This window comes from Synchiropus splendidus, chromosome 10 (assembly GCF_027744825.2).
Source record: "Synchiropus splendidus isolate RoL2022-P1 chromosome 10, RoL_Sspl_1.0, whole genome shotgun sequence".
NCBI classification, from domain to species: domain Eukaryota; kingdom Metazoa; phylum Chordata; class Actinopteri; order Syngnathiformes; family Callionymidae; genus Synchiropus; species Synchiropus splendidus.
Window position 1 is genome coordinate 5,714,107 of NC_071343.1, and position 16,543 is coordinate 5,730,649.

The following is a 16,543-nucleotide window of genomic DNA, read 5'->3' on the forward strand; positions in this document are numbered from 1 at the left end:
TTGTCAGCGATGATCTAAAAATCATTGTCACAAACATTAGCCTCCTCACAGTCAGAAAATACAGAAAATCTATACATGACAAATGAAGCCTGGTTCTGTGTTTTAATGTCCATGAAATGGGGCAGATTTTCTAATACACAAGGATGGCATGTTACCGTTGGTCACTGTCTGTCTGTCTGTTAGCAAAATATTCTGTAAATATTGATAATGAGATTTAATTCTAGTGGGTTCTAAATACGGTTTCACGTTGTTCCAGTGACTTCCAGACCACTGCTGCCACCTTCTGTCCGATAGAAATCATTGCAATCAACTATATTTCAAATGCTAATATATATATATATATATATATATATATATATATATATATACAGATGAAATAAAAGTAGTGCAGTTCTACCACGAAAAAAAAACACAATAATTGAGTGAAAATGAGCTGCTTGGCGGAGGTCTGTGCTCCTGCGGGGAGGAAGACATCTCCTTCAGTTCGGAGTAAACCGAATAATAACGTTCATTCGCCTACCTATGGAATAATGCATTTAATGTTGGTTTTATTAGTGGCCTTTTCCAGTCTTCAAAAGACTAATGCATTCTTTATAGACTCCACTGAAGTCTGCAGTAATTCCACAGGTCGAGGTCTTGATAAAGACCACCAATGAATGAGAATAAAGCTCACATGCGAGTCTTCTGTGAGGCCGTTGGCTGAAGCAGAACATCCATCTCTTATTGAATCTAGTCAGTTCAAACTACTATAGAATGTTAAAACACTCCAGATGCAGGGACGGAAAACTGGAAGGTTTCTGTGAATATTTGATGGCGCTGCTGCCGGCGAAACACAACAAGCAATCGACAAAATTGAGCAGATTAAATCTCCCTGCGCGCTTTACATCGGCCTCTGTGTATATATGTTGAATCATAATCCCCACGGTGCAGGTCCTCGGCCAAATCCATATCATTCTAGGTCAATCCTCGCCAATGAATTCCATTCCATGGCTTGAGTGGAGCGGTGATTACAGTGGAGACGATTGAGGGAGGGATAGCGGCGCTTGGCACAACGAGAGGCCGCTCGAACTCTCCCAGGAAATGAATTGAGGGAACGATAGCGCTCCTGTCTCTGCCCTTTAAAGATTAGGAGAGCGAGGATGGAGGAAGTAAGGACAGACAGTGATTCTGATGGATCCTCTTGTCTAAGAGGGGAACATCTCCCGATGTTCCTGCCGCAGATTGATTCTCATGACTAAGAGACGACAGGCCGCAGCTGAAGTCTCAACTGGGGGAGGTCTAATCGCCCCCTCGGCTGTCCCGCCTGCTGGAGATGCTTCGTCATGATGTCAATAACAAGCAGCGGGCCCTGGCATCCAACATCATCAACATCACAGATGCTTTTAACAGACCGCTTCCAGTTGGGTCACTGGTGGTTAATAAAGCCATAAACTTTCCGGCAGAACATCGGGGGTGGGGGGGCGCTCAGGCTGAGCAGCAGTGCCTCTTGTGATAACTTTGTCTCACACACTCATTCATTCATTCCCCTCCACTCATTCTCAAATGGGGGTCACATGGGGCTGGAGACTGTCCCAGTGACTTTGGGCGAAAAACGTAATTACATTTCTTTATCAATGAACCTCCGAATATGCATGGAGGAAAGCGGAGTGCCTGAGGAAACCAATGCAAGAGCTCCACACAGATAGGCACTCAAGAATCAAACTCACAAACCTGGAGCAGCTTCATAGCCCCCGAATTGGGTCCATGAACGTGTCATTGTTGGATTTTCAGTTTGAACGTTTTCTGCAAAGCATTGAAAACTAAAGAAAATATAATGTTTAAATGGGTCAAGCTCAAGTCTCGGTGAACAAGTCTGAACCCACCAAGTCACTGTATGTGGCCAGCAGGATCTTTAAATATCGGCTAATAATTTAATTCAACTGCAATTTAAAGTGCACCTCAACAGTTGCTCTCATGACTGTCAATTCATCTGGAATTCTCTAAATAAATAGATAAAAAAGAAGTAAATAAGACTGCATTTATAAGTGGTGGCGAAGGGAAGCAAGTTCATTGGCACCTAAGAGAGAAAGTTCACGCTAAAATTAGCCTCCAATATTTAAAAACCAATATCACATTCATCACTACTATTACATATTTAAATGTAGAAAAACATCGTGTTTTCGGGTCAGTTTTTTTTTTTAAATAAACAGGACATGAAACCAGCCATCAATGTTACGCTCTATACGGTGCAATACATTAAACATAATGGTTCTGACACATGAAACATGACGTGCCGCTCCATGAGCTTCTTATGTCACGGCAATGTTTCATGGTCACATCACCCTCGCCGCGTCTCTCGTCGCAAATCAGCCTGAAAACATGATTTATTGTTTGTTTTTCACGGCATACAATGTATTTCATCGCTACTAAATGTTTCTTTGTGTTATGGCTCGTGACTTGTTATTGACACTCATATTTACATGTTTTGTCTGCATTTTTTATGATTTACAGTTAAAATATATGTATATGGAAATTACATTTCCAGAATATAAGTATTAGACACTACTTTTTTGTCACAATCTGAAGCCTAGTATAGAGCTTTTTACAGGCTAAAGAACATCATGCTGCCAAAATATTGAGCCTTGTCGCCTCAAACCGATGAAATCACAGGCATTTTATAGACCTTAAAGCTCTCAAAATGAGCTGTTTTCGCCTGCGTGTCTGCAGATCCACCAACTAATATTCCAGCGCATGCCATAGTCCGGAATTATTTGAATTTGTATCCTTCCAAACAACATTTTGTCAAGCTTTCCATTTTTTTTATATATATACTGTATTTTTTTTCCCATCAAATATATACTTTGTCTAAATCCTATTCTTCTTTTGGCTCGACGGCCCCTCACGTCAGACTTGAATAGCTCTCATGACTATCTGACATCTAAAACGTGAGAAAAAATGTGCTTTTAATGTGGCAAAGGGGAGAATGGCGTGCTCACCGATGAGTAGAGATGGCCCTCTCCGTTCATGGCGATGTATAACCCTGTCTTCACCGACTGAATGGCGACGACTCGGAGGCCCACAGGAATAAGGTTGAACAATGCTGAAAAACAAAACACCCGAGCAAATGACACATCAATGAAAACGTCATCAAACACAATAACTATTTACAGATACGACCGTTACATCAAACACATGGGTGTTCCGTCACCCAAAATCGAGCTGCCCATCATTAATGCCTCGCGCAGCATAGATAATGCAGCCGCTGCGTTGGGTAATCTCAGAAGATGAATCGCCGCAAGGCTGGTGAACGTGACTAGCCTAGCGTAGCGTCCGCCACCCACAGAACCAACCAACTGGTAATGAAATTTGTAAAACGCGAGTCAGAGAGGCCACTGGTGCAAAGTGGATTTAATGGCCCTTTTGTTTTTCCGGCAGTCTGTTTGGGCTCGCGCTCGGGGAGCTATTAATTTTATTATGGGGCAACAGGAGAAGATGAAACTGGTGGCGAGATGATAAACTTTTTTTCTCCTCAGATATAATCATTTTGCATTCTGTCTCAGTGCCAGTAATATATTTCAAGTATACTTTGTAATATTCAAGCGATTTAAATTTTCATAGAGATTAGCAATGCAAAACAAAACAGGGAATTTGAAACACGCAATCCTTTTTGATAAATGAAGATGAAGTTAAAATGGTGAAATATAATAATATTTTTTTTTAAATTAAAATTGAAATCAATTTAAATATGGATCCTATAACTAACTGGAAAAAAATAAGAAAAAAATGTTAGAACTATTATAAATATATCCATAGAAGTTATATGTCAAAACAGGAAAATGAAAAAAAATGAAACACCAAAAACAAAACATGATCAATGCTTAATACAAACTGTGTAATGACAATTTAAAAAAAAAAAAGAAAGAAAAGAGCTGATGGAATGCAAAATCTGCAGTCAAAATTACAATTACATCATTTATTAAAATTTTATATATATATGTGATAACATTTTAAAATATATAAATGATAGTGTATAATTTTTGTTTAACTTTTTTCATACGTTTTAATGAAAGTATTCAAAATATTCATACATAAAATGAAATAGTATTTTTGGCTGATGTATACAGTTGATACTGTATATATACAAAATGGTGAAGTACGACGTGAGGCATTAAACTGAAATATAAAAGAAAAAAAACAACAAAATCAGGAGTTAGGGATGTCATTTTAAATCTGTAGTTTCCTTTCATGACCTACTTGAAGCGGGACGGAGCAGCCTGCGCGGCCCCGGGGCCACAGCCGGTAATTGTTGTCGCTCCAGTGACGAACAACAAGAACGACCAGCTCAGTGACATTAAGTGAGGAATTACAGTGAACACATGACACCGTGCGCTGACCCTCTCAGTAACTGCTATTGGCAGGTTGTGTGGCGCCGCATCGGTGGCTTTTGGCAAATTACCAGTCAGCAGCAACAGTTGACTTGATGTTGAAATTTTAATGATGTGAAATATTTCCAGTGCAGTCTTTTTTCCGTGTTTCCCGCTGTTTCACAGCCGGAGTGATTTGACATGCTGACGGGTCTTGGCGACACGTCGGGAAGTGTGAGGTCGGCATTAGCATCAGGCTCTCGTATCGAATTAACAACGTGGCCTGGAGCTCAGAGCAGAGACGACGTGGCAGAAGGAGCTAATAATACCATTTTCTTGCCATTAACCCAGCGCTTTCCTGCTGCAGCCCCACTCTCTGGACAAATGATTGTGATTCTGGAGCTGCCATTTGGGAAGACGTCTCAGCTCCCGAGGCTGACAGATGAGAACGACGCCAGGGGCGGTTTAGAGTGACCACCCACTCTCACGCAGCATAAATGAACGCCACAGCTGCAAATACATGAAAATGGATTCAATGTTTTCTGCTGGCATATCACAAGATTTTACTGGAAAAGAGAGCGCAGACCTCCGCCAAACTACGCTCATTTCAGGGGTCATACCAGACCACAGTTTCCTGTGTTTCATATTACGTGCCTTAAAGCAGAGGTGTCACATTTTCACCGTTTGAATGTCAAGTTTTGCGCCCAAAGTTGGCATAGATGTCAGCCTTATGACGCTTTAGGGTTCTCAAAATCAAATGTTTACCCTCCTGCTGCATTCCTGGCATTCAAGAACAATGAAGGTCACGATTGGGCTTTGAGATGTCGAGGAATGACAGCGCTACCTCATCATCAGTTTAGGAGAAGTCTTCTCCTGAAGGAAGCCTGTTAAGGTGGACTCTTAAGGAAGACTTATAAGGATGTATGACATGTTCTGCCATTCTCACATCAAATTTTGTTGTGCCTTCGGAAACGTAAGGAGTGTTACCCCATGTCTTAACCCTTTCCTTAACTGCTATTTTAGCTGGGTAGTCAGGTGAAGCTTGTGGCATCTGCAAATGCCACGAGAGCAGAAAAATATGAGTCAACTGCAAGCTTAACACGCGAGCATGCACCATGGAAGACTGACGTCAACATTGGACAAAAAAGTCTACATGACACCCGTCGATATGTGACGTCATAGAGGAGGGATGAGAGAGTTACTCATTCTTGGTTCAGGTCCGTGTAGGACACATGCCAGGCCTATGGGTGGTGCTCTAATACTTTAGCAACAAATGAAGTACGCTGGCGAAACCTCATCATTTTCACCTGTTTTTAATCATGTATGTTTTTATATTTACATAATTCAATATCTTTTTTTAGCATGTGTTATGTTATGAGCACAATGGGACAGCAGGTAGACGTAGCATTCCGGAGTGGAAGTTGTGCTGCAGCTCTCTCTTCTCTTTCTTCTTCTAAAAAGATCCCTGGATCAAGATTGTCATTGACAACAACACAGTATTTTTTTTTTATCTGTCTTTTGAGTTGCTGAAACACCAGCAAACATTTTGCAAAAACATCATGCAGTTTTTGAGTGGGGCGGTAATAGTGAAATAATTTTGTTTATTCATAAAGCAGTATAATGTACTCACTTTTGTTTGATTTACATTGACCCCTATTTATGTAAAATCAAACTACAGCAGGCCAAAGGAAATATTTTTTCTGGATAAAGAGCCCGATGGCATCGTTCTTTGGATCAGGTTTTTTAGTCGCCGCCATCATCTGCTGGGTTGTGAAAGGTGAGGATTATTTAGGCCACGACACACAACAGTGCACACTCATGGTACTTACAGGAATTACTGCTGTCATCCTTGGTCCCATCAAGAGAGCCATCGGGATTCATTTGCAAGTAGTATCCCTGCCTGCAATATAACCTGGTCACTATACCCTTGAGCTGGGGATCTGTGGAGGAGAAGGATGAAACCGTGAGGGCCGTTTCAAATCACACATTCACCACACAGTTACATGAAGTCAAACATTTCAAAATCAAACAGACAACTTTGGCAGCCAAGGAGGCAGCTGCGCGCCGGGGCCGTCCAATTATAGACAACAAAATTCATCTCTGGCCACCAGACTCCAACTCTGAACCCACAAGCTCCCTCCCCCCCCCCCCCACCCATGTCCCGTGAGATGACGCAGCTTTTGAGCTTGGCACCTTTAATCTGTCCCGAAGAGGGAATTAGCAGCAACCTCTGTAAATAACTTGTCAGTGAGGCAGCCGAGTCACTCAGCAGTGGGACACCAGACTTCTTACAGAAATATATCAACCAGAAAATGCTGCATTAGTCAGGCAGACAACTCTGTCACACGTCGCTCATGACATGACAGTTCGCTCTCTGGGTTCCTGCTTTCTTCCTCCACCATCGCTAGTTTTTTTTAGGGCAGTAGATGTAGGGGGTCCGGAGCCCCCCTTGAACTCATTAACCAAGTCACACGGAAAGAACATGTTTGTGGTCCCTCTGTTAAGGGACAGAGACAGTCTTCCTATAAGTGAAGGGTTCAATTCCCACTTGCCTGTAGTCAAAGGTCCTAAGGAGTCACATGTTTCTCCACTGCAAGTCACTTCTGAAGTGTCAATTCAATTGAGCTCTAACTGAGTCAAATTCTCCAGCATTTCTCCAACAAACCAAGTCCTTGGAACTGCTACTTCAGAGTGACTATTTTCCCCATCTTCTACTGTGTCATTGGTCACATGTGCGGCTGCCTCTTCCTCAGCAACAACTTCATTTGTTCCCCATATGGACAGAGTTCAACTCCACAGGCAAGGTTCCATTTCCCTCTGACCAGGGACTGATCTCAACCCATCAGTGTCCTTCAGATATTTGGAGCGGACACTTCCCGAGAGACAACTACAGAGAGCTTTGGATGTGTTTGAGAAAGAAGACAGAAAAATAATCGATGCAAAGACGGGGGTCACCTTGGACCTGAGTCAAGACCGCTGTCGGCACAGTGCCCTCCCTGGTGCTCCAGTGACTCTGAACTATTCCGAATAAATGTAGGAATAAATCGATTGAAGTTAATAGTTTTATTTCCAATCACTGATCTGGAACAGACTGCAATTAACATCTGGCTCGCAAATGTGATGTTCAACACTCCAAAATTCTCATTTCAATCATAGCAGTTAGCTGAACTAACATAACCAAATTGAGTTGCTTATCTCTGATGAGCAGGAACAGAAATACAGATTTGAATTGCATAGAAGGCACAGAGAGATCAAGCGTAAGTCACTCCATCAAACTTTAAATTATTTAGTTATACCGCATCATTTGCATAAACAAATTTCTGCAAAATTTAAATATCACCACAAACACACAAGTCAAGTGTAGAGAACCCCTACTATTATGACCGTTGTCCTGAAACCTTTCAGCCAGTCCACGTACCACCCATTCATGTGGACCAGTAGACTCCTACTGTGCCTTCGTCCCAGTCAAAGTCACATGAGGCAGTGAAACTTGAAGGAGCGACGCATAAATGTACAGGATGAACTCGTCTACAAAGCTGGTTCTGTGGCGTTACAACACTAAATAAGTGTAAATCTATTTCTAAATCAGAACTGGAAAGGAGCCTCTGTGACGCCAAGGATAGATATAGCACGACTGGTTCCATTCGAACCAAAAGATGAAGAGCCTCATAAGAAATAGGTGAAGTAAGTTTAAAGAATGAAAGACGATTGGCAACCATCTGCGTTTAGCTGCTTTACAGGATTATTTTGCCTTAAAAGTTTGCCTCAAACAGGTTTTGAAACCATCTGCAAATGCCCAGGGTTTTCCAATATAAACAAACGGCAACATATCAAAACATGGGTGAGGAGGCGTCAATACTCACTGGTTAAAGACCGAGTAAGTTACCCAACCTCATTTTGTTTTGCACTGTTGACCCTTCTGAGTCTGAGAGTTTTACGTTACATTTACGTTACCGTTCAATACTGTCGTCCTCTCTGTGAACACACTTCAACCTCTCACAGTAGTCAGAGTCGCTGCTTCCACAACGACGTGGTGGGAATAAAAAAGTTCTTTGTTTACATGGACCTGCTCTTCTTCCTTAAAAACCATTGACAAATGGGTCATTATTCTCGGATATTGCCGCTTCTTCCACTGCTTCAGAGCACCGATGACGTCATAATACAGCGATGGTGTTTGACCCACTTATGAGAACCTTGTCAGAATCACCATATCGGAATCGGAATTGTATTGAATTACAGTGGTACCTCGGTTTTCGAACGTCCCGGAATTCCAAAAAGTCGGAGTTCGAACAAAAGTTTCGAGATTTTTTTGCTTCAGATTTCAAACGCACTCGAAAAAAGCCAGAAAAAACATAACGTGTGCAGACCGATCATCTGACCCACGATGCGCTTTGTTATTGTGTATAACGCAGCCTCTGTATGCAGACGTTAGCTACATTTACTGACTGTTTTTTCTTCATATTGAGGTGTAAAACCTTTAGAGTAGAGTGTCACAGGGGAGGTGCTCGTTCTCCACACCTCCGAGGCTGGAGCGCACACTCCAGGGTTTGATGTCCTGTTGTGGGCTGGAGCTGGGACAGGGATGAGGCTAGTCTGGGACAGAGCGTGACTTGGTTTATGACTTTGTCACAGCCAAACTGCACAGAAGCGCACATTCAGAGCTGGACACGCACCGGGCACCTCTTCACTTCTGGAGAGACGTCACTCACTCGGCAACCCCTCCCACATGCAGCGGCCACACACATAGAGGAACAGCCACCTGCAGCAGACACTCTACATTCACTCCTACAAAAGACTATTTTAAGGCTTGGAACGCATTATTTCTTTTTCCATTCATTGTAATGGGAAAAATCGATTCAGATTTCGAACAATTCGCTTCTCGAACGGCCGTCTGGAACGGATTGTGGTGGAGAATCGAGGTACCACTGTATTTTGTATACACGAAATGAAAACTTATTCTTTTTAATTCTGATGTTGATGGTTGGGTCACTTTGAAGGTGCAGTCGTGGACCGTGTGAAAATGGACATCCAATAAGATTTACCCTCCAAATCTGATTGGTAGTTTTGCTTCTGGCACAGGCTGGTAATTCATCTTCCATTAAACAAAATAAAAGATGTTTCCTCAGCGAGTCCCTCTGCTCGACCGCAGAACAGCCACAGTGACAAAATCTGGCGAGTGAACAACACTCACAAAACTGTCGGTGTGATTTTTCCGATGAATTTGTCACTGGTGCCGACTTCCCTTCTCTGGCTAATGTCGGCTGATTTACACACAGATGGAGCCTTTTACAACTCCAAACCCACTTTGAGCCATTCACAGAATTTATGAAGGAGTACCACTCCACCAAGTACAGTGTGTAAAATCTTCAGTTAAATATGCAAGAATTCAAATTTAAACACCCAAGAGGCGGATGAGAAAACCACACTTACAAGTTGGAGACAGAAAAGTGTAGAAAAGGCACATTTCCATATGGATTTTTTTATCATTAAAGCGGGCGGCCAGATCCATTTCACACAAAGTTGGCCAAAGGTGCGGTCGATAAAGGCCTTTGATCAGCTGCGTTTAAACAATGTGTGGGAGTGGAATTGATCTGGAAGACAGATCAGTGGTCGGAGGGTAATCTGTAATAATTAAACCTGCATAACTGGTTGCTGCCCCAGAGAAAATACCCTCCGTCTGTGTGTGAGGAGGTGAACTTGGCTTCACCATCGCGCTATAAATCATGCAACTCTCGACGCCCTCCCTCGGGACACCCAGCAGACAGTATATCACACTCACACACACACACACACTCGCACAAAAATGGCTGTTTCTCCTCCACTTTCAAACTCCAGCTCCTCTAATCTGCTTCCACACACCAAATCTGCTCCATTCACTCCCAAACATGGAGACTCCGATCCTTCTCAGCTCAGGTTCAGAAGCGTAGCCCCGCACTTTCGCCTGCTCGACATCCGACGCTCACGAACGCAACAAACTCTTGTTTCTCCAGTTTCACAAAGGTCTAATTAAACAGCGGCGGGTTGTGTTTCATTAATTTTCCCGAAACATGATTACATGCAGTTATTGGGCCGTAGCTGAAAAAATTACAAACAGACTCAAAATAGAGATTCCATTTTAGTTTCTTTCATCAAATGAATGAATTTAGACATCTAATGCTCAGATCTGTTTTAATTAGATCAAAACAAAGGCTGCGCAGAATCAACTTAAACAGTTCTTCTTTGAAAATATGTAAAATATGTGCCGACTATTTATGAAAATAAAGCATCTTCACTGTCACTTTCTAGTTTGTAATGTGTAGAGGTGAGATGAATTAAATACAACGCTTTTGAAATTATTATATTAATATAATAATATTAAACATTAAATGAATATATTTATTATTAAGTGAAATCAAAAACTGAAGAAACTTTCATGGTGTTTCCATCCAATGATTTTAAATGAAAATCAATGAAAATGAGCTGTAAAAGAAAGTGCAATATAAAAAGTATCTAGTATAAATGGTCATAAATAAAACAATGTGAATCATAATAGAGTAATGGAAATCACAGAAAGTAAAATAAAAAATGTAACATTGACTGACTAATAAAAACACACAGAGGGTGGAGGAGGTCCAACACGTCATACATGATATTCCATTATGAATCTCAGAACGTCGTATCTACCTGGTCAGATTTTCCTTCTCCTGTTTCCCATCAGGTGTCGCAGCTGCAAGTCCTTCACCTTCATCCTCACTGGTCACTCCTCATGTGATCACACCACTGAACCACATCAGAGGTCTTCCTCTTTTCCCACCGTTAAATTCCTTTCTCCAACACTGTCTCTCCTCTTCATGTGTCCAAACCATCCCTCGCTTTTAATCCAAACTTGAGCTGTTCCTCTGACACACTCCTTTCCAAATAACAACCTCAGTATCATCCACTCTGAGGCTTCTAACTCTGCTCGCTGAGTTTCAGGGAGAAAAACTGTGGCTTCTCCTCCCTGCCTGAACTCTCTTCTTCACCTTCCAAACTTCTGTCCACAGCTTCCCTCTTCTTCGTCAGGTTCTCCTCCTAGATCCACTCACATTTGAAACTCTCTCCCTAAATCCTCCCTTCTACAGTGTACAACACTCTCACAATAACTTTGAGAAAAGAACATTCCGTCCCTGGCAGAAATCATCTAAAGTTTTGAAAACAAATTCTATTTCTAAAATAAAATCTTTTTTTTCTTTAACTTACTGTCTTCTCAAACTTCTCTTTCAGCACCAAACATCCCTGTTTCAAATGCGGTCTCCTTCACATGTTCATAACAACTGACATGAGGTTGGTAAAAATAGATCATCTCCTGTACTAACAGCCGGTGCAGGAAGGCAGCACTAAAAAGCTTGGGCACACCGGCTCAGCTCGCTGCTCGGTGGTAGTGAAACGCGGAGCGGAGTAAAAATCTTAATGGGGCGCCAAAGAGCGAGACGTTTTATCGCAGCGCCACGCTGCTTAATTGTGGCAATTATTTATTTTAATTAATTTTGTACTGTGACTATTTTGATGTTTTTGTAATTCAACTCTGTTACACACTGTTTACTGCTCCAAGACTGTCAGCTCGACTTGACCTACTTTGGTGATTCTGCTCAAGAGGAATGGGCTTTACTTGGAGGGAGATTCCTTTCTATCTTCCTCCTTGTTGTCACTGAAACCTTGATCAAGAAAAAAAAAAAAAAAAGAAAGAAAGAAGCAGCGGCGCTCTCGGCCGCCTCCCCTGCGCTCCTTGCATATCAACAACAATGACAGCTCGACAATAACACGTCGGATACAACAGCTCCCAGAGCCGACTGATGAGGCGCCTCTTGTCGAGATTTCCTCTTGTATTACAGCCTTCAGTTCAAATTGATTTCCACATCAAGCGTGAGCCGCCGTCTATCTGCCTGATCTTTATGATGCGGTTTGATTGTTGAAGGATCTAATCTATCCAGATAATGAAAGTCAAAGGGTGGAGATCACGCGCTGCTGCTGTATGTGGGAGATGCAGTGGGCGACCGCACCTTATCGTCCTCTTTCCTTTTTTTCTTAGGGGAATATAATTGGAAGAGAAATATTGAAAAGTGACTCTGTGTTTTGCTTCTCATCGATCAAACTGTGTAAAAATGTTTAAAAGAATATGGTGATTGGTTTGTGAATTAGAATTTTATCTACATAGGAAAGTGCTCTAAAGGGAACGGAGCAGTTCTTGTCTCCACCTCCAGTATATACTAGAATGAGCACATGAAGGGATTCCGGTTGTTTTTCTTTCATTAAATGAAGAACACCAAAAGTGACGTGAAAAGATTGTGGTCACACGACTATAGTCGTGCTGAGTGTCATTGGTCTTAGGGTCACTTCCTTAGTCCATCCCTGCTTGGTTCAACAGGTTATTAACAGAGTGTAACGTGTTCTAGCACTGAAAAAATGTTCCATAAATCTTCTGGTCTCAACACAACTACCAAGTAGGGCTGTATATTGGCAGGAATTTGGCGCTACAATACGTATCTACGTATATATTACAGTATAATACACCACCATGCATTGCAGTACCGTAAGTACGATGATACACTATATTATATTAATATTAGAATCTAATCCAACTATATTTGTTCACTAGAGCCAGTATTTTAAAGGAAAAACATCTCAACAGTCTGTGCAGTATCCATTCATTCCACGTTAGCCGTAATGCTACGTCGGGGCTGTAGTGTTGAAGCTTCAATAAACTAAAAAACATTAACATAACAATGTGTTTATTTAATACATTTCCAGCATAAATATCCTTAAAATATCAATACAGTATCACACCATCAAGTATCATGATAGATTAGTGCATCAATCTTTTTTATTTTTATTTTTATTTTTACATAAATCCATTTAATGCTAATGTTATTTTGGAGTTTGGAATGGACAATAATGGCTGATTTAAGGAAGAGCTCCCATGGACTTCAATTGTGAAACAGGCCTATGACAGCGATGACCACACAACTACATTTGTCTTTCAGGCAGCACAGTAACCATGAACTATTTCGCTGTTTGTCAACTCTACAGGACACCTATATATACAGACCATCTTGACTCTGTCATGACGTCAATCGTTGATTCACCGATACTGATTCACTGCTGTGACCATAATAAGAGTCAAGTCACGTGCTCACTTGGAAAAACAGCTCATGGTGCGACATTAAAATATCATTGAGCTGGACACCTTGAAATAGCTGGCAGTGTGAAATACACAAAGTACGATGATGCCCCATCACACTTACAACACAACAGCTGGCATCGCTGTATTGAATTCTCTTCATTTTCATCTTTGAATTTGAGAAAATTGTGTGATGAAGAGAAACCATTCAGCTGCTTGTTTCGTTATTTCCCGTCATAAGGAAGACGTCCTTATATGAGGCTGTGTGATGGTTTCCTCCAAACAAAGAGGCGCTTTTATCAGAGCCCTGTCACCAGGTAGGGTTTCAAGTGGCGTGACAGTGCAGAATTTCTTGGAATTACAATGACATTTTCTTTGAAATCCAAGACGCAAAAGGTGCAGCGTGAGTCGGTGCCAATCAATACGTCCCATCAGGGCTAATCTAGTGTCTCGCTTGGAAGATCAATAATCAAAGCCAAAGGGAACGTGCGCGCCGGAGAGATTTCAGACACGTACGCTGCCTCGCTCCGACGGATCTTAGCCGGGAAGTGAATGTGACTTCAATGTAAAATCACACCGCGGATGGCTGGAGAGCTGCGCAGCGCTGGGAGGGAACGCAGTCAGCGACATTATTATTATTATTATATGAATATTAAACTGTACTGCTGAAAGATACACAACCTCAGCTCGCTACTATGGAGCACTGTTGTTGTCTGCCAGAGTGTCACAGTCACATCATCTCTAGCACTGGATCTGGGTCCTCGTGTTTATGTTTCTTGGTTTCATCTGAGGTGGCGCCACCTATAGGCAGACTGGATTTCAGATGTCAGCTGCTACCACTGAAGCAGCAGGTGAACACAATTAAGGTCACAGGTGGAAGGCAAACCAAGACATAAGAGGAAGATAAATAAAGCAAAACAGGAAGTGACCATTAGGACCAGCTGGAACTGCATGTTGAAATGATTACGATTGTGAAATTACACTCAGACTCAAAGCAATTTAAATCTTGTGAAACAAGGAACCAGTATATCTAGATCCTGCTCAATGTAACATAGCAGAGATGTAAAGTCTGTTTTCAGGTATATTAAACACTTAAGAGAGAGCATCGGTTTGAAGAGAGATTTTGGTTAGCCCTAAAAACTCTTCAGGAAAATGGCCGGTGTCACTCGGTCGGAAGTTGGATGGTTTTTTCGTCCGACATCTATCTCCCTAATGTACCACAAAAAGAGGTAATTACAGCGTGGTACAGCAGCTGATTCCCTCTTTTTTTTGCCACATTAATGCCCTGCCCTGACAGCATCATCTGTCCACACCTCTCATCTGGTTAAGCCTCTGGACACTAGTGGCTCAAAAAAAATAAATGGACAAATGCCACGAGCCAATTCAGAGGTGACACAAATGGAGGGATTCAGACACGCGCACACACGCGGAAGCGGAGGCAGAAATGGCCCCTGGGATTGCAGATTATAACCATTTGGACGCAACCTGACCCTCGTCCAGATGTGTCCTCGATCTGCTGTGTGGACGCGGTTCTATCAAAGTCATTGTGATCGCTCATTTACCCGCAGTAATTCACGCACTGGGGAAATACAGATGAAGGAAGTTCAAGCCATTAGAAACCTGCTCTTTTTAATCCGTTGTTTAATGTCTATCTTAGGAGTGAGACTCTATACAGTCAGCGGCTCAGGATATAGCCAAAATGAGGAATGAGGTCACATGGAAGTGACTTGGGTTGGCCCTCCGTCTTCCTCCCAGTTGGACATTTGTAGAGCACAACACTAGGGGGCGCCTGAAGCCAGGCTTTTTCTATGTTGTTATGAAAACAAGTTGCATGAAAACTCATTTTTCAAGAACATCTCAACAGGATGTGGATGTCACTCCATTAAAGCTCGTGACCACAGGAGAGCACAGTAAAGTAGCTCGACTCCAACCTTGTCCTGAACTTGTGCACCTCAACTTCAAACACTGTTCATGTGCATCTCTGTCCTGGTAGTATATAGGACTGCAAATGGATGTCAGTTTGACAGAAGGGTTGCAAACTGCTTCTGAAACAGCCAGCGTTCAACATGGGATTTTTAATCGACAGTCATTCTTGGATGCTGAGGGTGGATGAACGTAACTAGCATCCACCTCAAGTCACAAATATCAAAGTTATGAGAGGGAAAAGGCTTTTATCGAACATCTTTTGTACATTTTTAATGGCTAATGGAAGTCTAGGTGTCTTTGTCTCAGCGGCTGCCCCTGCGACCCAACCTATGCTCAGCAGAGAAAGATGGATGGATGGATGGATGTACATGTTCATGTTCATGTTTGTGAGCGCCTATTGTGAGTGTTAGGTAAAGGACTGTGACGCCCCCTATATGGATGTAACCAGAAAAGCATCACAACAAGATGTTATGGAGACATTCAGCAGCAGCAGCATAACATGAAACAACTCAACTTTTCAAGAACAGCCAACCACTCAAAGACCAGACAGCCACAAAGATAGCAGGGACCGAGGCTTCGGTATGGGGCCCCTCAGCAGTAGAGCAATTCCGAAACCGGTTAATATGGAATATTGTGCTAAGGCTTATTTAGCCCATGAGAAGAGGATACAGTAAGACCTGGATGAAGGGCTGCTGTCTGTGGTTGCAGCTTATCTTCCCTTTTAGACAACCTTTATGCATCATTTTTCTGCGAAGCCACATTGATGTTGGGAGGAAAACCTGAGTGCACATATGTGAAATCAAAAGGATTTTCAGGCTTCTGTTCAGTCGCTTTTGAAAACCTGTGGAGATGATGCAACAGGTTTGAGACCTGATGAGTTCTCCATCAGAAAGAGGTGGAAATAAACACCCAAATCATGAGTCATCTCGGCGCCCCAACGTTAGCCTCTGCCGCAGCTTCCAGAGGTGAAATAATTGTATGTATTAACACCTTGTCACATTTCATGTGAAAAAAAAAATTGAAATCTGCGTGACATTTGCTGAAGTGGAGAGAATGCGAGCCGTGGCAATAATAAGAGCCCACGAATACAAAAAAATTATGCAAAAGACTATGTTTGAGAGGTGTAACCTCCGTTCTG

General features: G+C 42.2%; 1 protein-coding gene across 2 annotated transcripts in view; it reads right to left on the reverse strand.

The window, feature by feature from the left end:
- Positions 1 to 16,543, reverse strand: part of fgf14 (fibroblast growth factor 14) — a 106,587-nt gene that overhangs the window by 27,466 nt on the left and 62,578 nt on the right. For both annotated transcript variants that reach the window (XM_053877101.1, XM_053877102.1), the window contains exons 2-3: positions 6,173 to 6,283; positions 2,976 to 3,079 (exon numbers count right to left, since the gene is read on the reverse strand). In XM_053877101.1, the coding sequence (XP_053733076.1) occupies positions 2,976 to 3,079; positions 6,173 to 6,283 (215 nt within the window). The remainder of the gene's footprint in view (positions 1 to 2,975; positions 3,080 to 6,172; positions 6,284 to 16,543) is intronic.